The sequence below is a fragment of the Chiloscyllium plagiosum genome, chromosome 30 (assembly GCF_004010195.1).
Source record: "Chiloscyllium plagiosum isolate BGI_BamShark_2017 chromosome 30, ASM401019v2, whole genome shotgun sequence".
In the NCBI taxonomy this organism is placed as follows: Eukaryota; Metazoa; Chordata; class Chondrichthyes; order Orectolobiformes; family Hemiscylliidae; genus Chiloscyllium; species Chiloscyllium plagiosum.
The window spans coordinates 45721488-45727406 of NC_057739.1; the positions used below are offsets into that span (position 1 = coordinate 45721488).

The 5919-nt window shown below is 46.2% G+C and overlaps 1 protein-coding gene across 1 annotated transcript in view; it reads left to right on the forward strand.

Annotated features, from left to right (window-relative positions):
- Positions 1-5919, forward strand: part of adamts13 (ADAM metallopeptidase with thrombospondin type 1 motif, 13) — a 68745-nt gene that overhangs the window by 59616 nt on the left and 3210 nt on the right. Inside the window, exons 27-29 of the mRNA XM_043719720.1 lie at positions 857-1061; positions 2577-2853; positions 5579-5771. Coding sequence (XP_043575655.1) covers positions 857-1061; positions 2577-2853; positions 5579-5771 — 675 coding nt within the window. The remainder of the gene's footprint in view (positions 1-856; positions 1062-2576; positions 2854-5578; positions 5772-5919) is intronic.

The following is a 5919-nucleotide window of genomic DNA, read 5'->3' on the forward strand; positions in this document are numbered from 1 at the left end:
CAGCTCCCACACACACTGACTCTCACTGGGCTACAGTCCCACACACACTCATTTTACTGGGGTACAGCTCTCACACACACTGACTCTCACTGGGGTATAGTCCCACACACACTGACTCTCCCTGGAGTATAACCCACACACACTGACTCTCAGTGAGCTACAGCACCCACACACGCTGGCTCTCACTGGGGTACAGTCCCAGACACACTGACTTTACTGGGGTACAGCTCCCACACACACTGACTCTCACTGGGGTACAGCTCCCACACACACTGACTCTCACTGGAGTTCACACCCACACACACTGACTCTCACTGGGGTACAGCCAAAACACACACTGACTTTCACTTTTGTACGGGTCCCTCACACACTGACTCTCACTAGGATACAGCTCCCACACTCATTGACTCTCACTGGGGAACAGCTCCCACACACACTGACTCTCACTGGGGTACAGCTCCCACACACACTGACTCTCACTGGGGTACGGTCCCACACACACTGACTCTCACTGGGATACACTCCCACACACACTGACTCTCACTGGGGTACGGTCCCACACACACTGAGTCTCACTGGGGTACAGATCATACAGCAACATTCAAGTCATAAATTATTTGATAATGCAACTCTTTTAATACAAGCAGCATTGTCTTGGAGTTCTATAGTTATGTGGATTTGCTGTAACTCTATTTGAAGAGACAATGAGATCATTCAATATCGTGCATAAGGTTCTCTAAGATGGAAGGGGAATACTGAGCTGGGGCCAGATCTTTCGCTTTCTCTATGACAGGGATAGAGGGGCAGACAGGAATCCTGAGCTGGAAGAACTCTTTATTTATGTGTTGATGGACAGGTGGCTGGTTTCAGAGCCGGGTCGATGTTCTGTGGTTTGTGGGAACGGTCTGGCCAAGAGGAGGGTAACCTGCGTCGAGTTTCACAACGGGACCAATGTGGAAGTGAAGAAGAGTCTGTGTTCGGGTCTGGAGGAGCCACTGTCCCTTGTTCCTTGTGTGGTCAGCAATTGTCCATTTGGCTGGAATGTCCAGAACTGGTCCAGGGTGAGTGTCCTGATTGAGTAGAGAGAGGAAGGCAGGGGTAAGTGATTACATTGAGAAATTCAGAACAGGCAGAGACCTGTCAGAGCCTCAAGCCTGAGCCAGTATTTAGTATGATCATGGCTGATGTATAAATCACCTTCTCCACCCTTTCTCCACATGTACAAAAACGATCGGCCTCTGATATCGGTTTATGATTGAGGTAGCCTCTATGTTAATTGTAGGAGAGAGTTTCACACATCTTCCACCTATTGTGCAAAGAGTGTTTCTGAATTTGTTCTGAAGAAGGGTCCCTGGACTCAAAATGTTTACTCTGTTTCTGTCTCCTCAGATGCAGCCAGACCAGCTGAGTTTCTCCAACTATTTCTGGTTCTGATTGTCTCAGATTTCCTGCATCCAAGTTTTTTATTTCATTTCTGATCTTGTGTCCTGAGCAAGTCTGACATTAATGTCTCTGGCCCCTTCTCCTGAAGCCTGCATCCACAGAAACTGCTTCCCTCTATCATAGAAACATCAGAACCTGGAAAAGGAGGAGATCATTCAGCCCCTCAAACCTGCTCCACCATTTAATACCATCATGGATGATCTCATCTCAGCCTCAACTCCACTTTCCTGTCCTTTCCCTGTTAACCCTTCAACCTGTTATTAATTAAAATCTGCCCATCTCCTCCTTACATGTACTCAATATGTCAGCATCCGCCACACTCTGGGGGAGTGAATTCCACAGTCATGACCCTTTGAAAGAGGTAATTGTTTTTATCCCTGTTTTAACTCTGCTACCCGTGATCCTAAAACTATGATCTCTCATTCTAAATTGCCCCAAGTAAGTATCCTCTCTACATCTAATTTGTCAATCCTCTTTATCACCTTATAAGTTGATTCTCCCAATTCCTTCCAATGACCTAAAGACCTCAAACAAAACATGGCTTCATCTTCTGTAGTCCAGAGAATCACAGCCTCGTTTTCTGCTTTCTTTTGAAGGCCAGTATTGTGGCTGTGGCCAGAACAGTACACTTTCTTGAAGAAGGGCTTATGCCCGAAACGTCGATTCTCCTGTTCCTTGGATGCTGCCTGACCTGCTGCGCTTTTCCAGCAACACATTTTCAGCTCTGATCTCCAGCATCTGCAGCCCTCACTTTCTCCTCCCAGTACACTGTGCACCAAATATAGTCTAACCTGGTCTTTTTGATTTGATTTATTATTGTCACATGTACCTGAATTCAATAAAAGGTTTTGTATTGCATTCAGTTTGTACAGTGTGAACATGAATCAGCACAAACTGCTCAGTTCTGCTGCTTGTGGTCAGAAATTGCAAGAACATCCCCATGTCAGATGTTAGTTTAACAGAACGCTACTTTCCTTGTTGCATTGATTCCACTGTTTGAGGCCAAGAAATCTGGGAGAGGGTTAGCAGGTGCAAATGGGTCAGTATGGTGAGAGAATGGGAGGGTTGGTGGTGGGAAATGTAGATAGATGAATGCAGGCTTCAGGGTGTCTGTCTGTTCCATTTTTTTGCAGTGCTCAGTTTCCTGTGGGCAGGGAACCCGGAACCGACAACTGCTCTGCAGCAACATGGAAACAACAGAGACTGTACCAGATGCTTTCTGCGACCATCTGACAAAGCTCGCTACAGTGGAGCCCTGTGACTCAGGACCCTGCCCAACACACAGGCCAAACCTGACAACAACCAAGCCAGACCCCACGGGCACTGCCTCCATTAGTCGCTCAGCTGTGATGGAATATGGGATGGTGACAAACCGAACCAAACCACCTAAATCCAGAAAGAGTGAAGAAGGCAAGGATACCGATTACGTATTTACAACATACTCCCTGAACCATTCTGACTCTCCATCGAACCCTCCCAGGACAGGGACAGCACAGTGTTAGATGCAGAGTTTACAAGACAGTCTAAAATTTGAAAAAGTTTAAATTCAAATTAACATGTTAACCATGTGATAAAATAATACAGAGGAGGGGTGAATGGGAAGGTTGAAACTAGTGTTTCCATGAGCTGATCATTTTGATCTGCAGTCAGTACAAATTTGTCTTTTGATGTAATCACCTCAAACCAGTGAATGTTTTACCTGTGTATAACACAGAAACAATACAGCACAGTACAGACCCTTCAACCCTCAATGTATTTTATCCTACTCTAAGATCAAACTAATCTACATACCCTTCATTGTACTATTTTCCATGTGCCTATCCAGGAGTTGCTTAAATGTTCCTAATTAATCCAACTCTACTCTCATTGCTGGCAATGTATTCCACACACACCACTCTCTGTGTAAAGAACTTACCTCTGACATCTCCCCTAAACCCTCCTCCAATCAACTTAAAATGATGCATCCTCATGATAGCCATATCCGCCCTGGGAAAAAGTCTCTGGCTATCCATGCTATCTATGCCTTTTAACATCTTGTACACCCTTATCAAGTCATCTCTCATCCTTCAGATGTGTATTTGTCAGAAACGTTCATTTCTTTTGGCTGGGTACAGACTGACATTGAATTGAATTTATTGTCACGTGTACCGAGGCACAGTGAAAAGCTTTGTCTTGTGAGCAATACAGGCAGATCACAGAGTTAAGTAGCAGAGATAGTAAATAATAGGTAAACAGCGGCAAAAACAAAAACACAGGTACAGGCGAATGCTAAGAGTTTGTGAGACCATTCAGTATTCTAACAACAGGAGGGTAGAAACTGTTTTGAAACCGGCTGGTGTGTGTGTTCAGGCTTCTGTACCTTCTCCCCGATGGTAGAGGTTGTAGAAAAACATTGTCAGGGTGGGATGGATCTTTGAGAATGCTGGCAGCCTTTCCTTGACAGCGGGCCTGGTAGATGGATTCTATAGATGGGAGGTTGGTGTTTAGTGATTGTCCGGGCTGAGTTCACCACTCTCTGTAACCGTCTCCAATCTTGAAAGGTTCAGTTACCATACCAGGTAGTGATACATCCAGACAGAATGCTCTCAATGGCGCACCTATAAAAGTTGGTAAAGGTATTCGCCATCATGCCAAATTTCCTCAGCTGCCTGAGGAAGAAGAGACGTTGTTGGGACTTTGTAACCAGTGTGTCCACATGAAGAGTCCAAGAAAGCTTGTTGTGGATGATCACTCCCAGGAGCTTGACACTCTCCAGTCATTTCACCTCTGTGCTGTTAATATGTAGGGGGGCATTAGTAACATCCCGCCGAAAGTCAATAATGAGTTCCTTGGTTTTGCCGGCATTGAAAGCTAGATTGTTCTCAGTGCACCATTTTTCCAGGTCTTCCACCTCCTGTCTGCAGTCTGTTTCATCCTCATCTAAGATTCGATCAACTATGGTGGTGTCATCAGTGAACTTGTAAATGGCAATAGTCTGGTATTTGGTGATGCAATCATGCGTATACAGTGAGTACAGTAGGGGGCTGAGTACATGCCCTTGGGGGCTCCAGTGTTGAGTGTTAGTGCGGTTGAAATATTGTCCCCAATCTTCACTGATTGTGGCCTGTGGGTCAGGAAACTGATGATCCAGTTGCAGAGAGTGGGGCTTAGTCCGCGATCACTAAGTTTAGTCATCAGTCTCGAGGGGATAATAGTGTTGAAGGCTGAACTGTAGTCAATGAGTAGGATTCTTACGTAGCTGTTCTTGGTGTCAAGGAGTTCTAGGGATGAGTGAAGGGCAAGTGATATGACATCTGACATGGATCTGTTGATCTGATAGGCAAATTAGAGTGGGTCAAGAGTAATAGTGAGGCTGGAGTTGATTAATGCCATGACCAGCCTTTCAAAGCACTTCATGCCCACCGATGTTAGGGCCACTGGGCGGTAGTCATGCTGTATGAGCCTTCTTAGGCACAGAGATGATGTTGGCCCTCTTGAAACAGGCAGGGACAGTGGCCTGCTGCAGGGAGAGGTTGGAGATGTTCCAGAAGACCTCTGCCAGGTGATCTACGCATGCTTTGAGTGCATCATCTGGTCCCATCACTTTCCTTGGATTCACATGAAGGAAAGCTGATCTGACCTCTGATGCAGTGACGGTTCGGATAGGTTCACCAGGACTTGTCGGAATAGGTGTTACCTCTCCGCCGAAAGTCTGCTCAAAGCGAGCATAGAAGGTATTGAGACGATCTGGGAGAGGTATGTCATCGTCTGCTATCTTGCACTGTCTCTTTTTAGAACCTTGTGATGTCATTCAGTCCTTGCCATAGTTGCCAGGTGTCCGTCTGGGTCTCTAGTTTGGATCGGTATTGACCCTTACCTGTCTTATTGGCTCTGCGAAGGTCATACTTGGATTCCTTATATTTGAGTGGGTCTCCTGATCTGAAGGCCTCACGCCTGGTTTTTAGCAGATTCTGTATGTCCTGATTCATCCAGGGTTTCCTGTTGGGGAACACCCAGATTGACTTTCTCGGTATGCAGTCCTCCACACACTTGCTGATAAAGTGTGTAAAAGCTGCAGAGATTAAAAGGCTGCTGCAGATTGACTATAATACACAGAGACCAAATGCCCACTGATTTATCATCTCCCTAATTCCAGGTCACTGTGGAAAGCTGATTCTCAGTCAATCAGGAACTCTGAACCTGACCAGTTTATGGGGGAAGGATTGCCTGGTGACCATTGGACGACCACTCAATGAAGTCATCACTGTCCGCGTTCTGACCAGCTCCTTAAACTGCACAAAGAGTAAGAGCCCAGAATCTTTGTGTTCATGTCCTGATACCATACCCCAGTGAGAGTCAGTGTGTGTGGGAGCTATATCCCAGTGAGAGTCAGTGTGTGTGGGAGCCGTGCCCCAGTGAGAGTCAGTGTGTGTGGGAGCCGTACCCCAGTGAGAGTCAGTGTGTGAGAGACTGTACCCCAGTGAGAGTCAGTGTGTG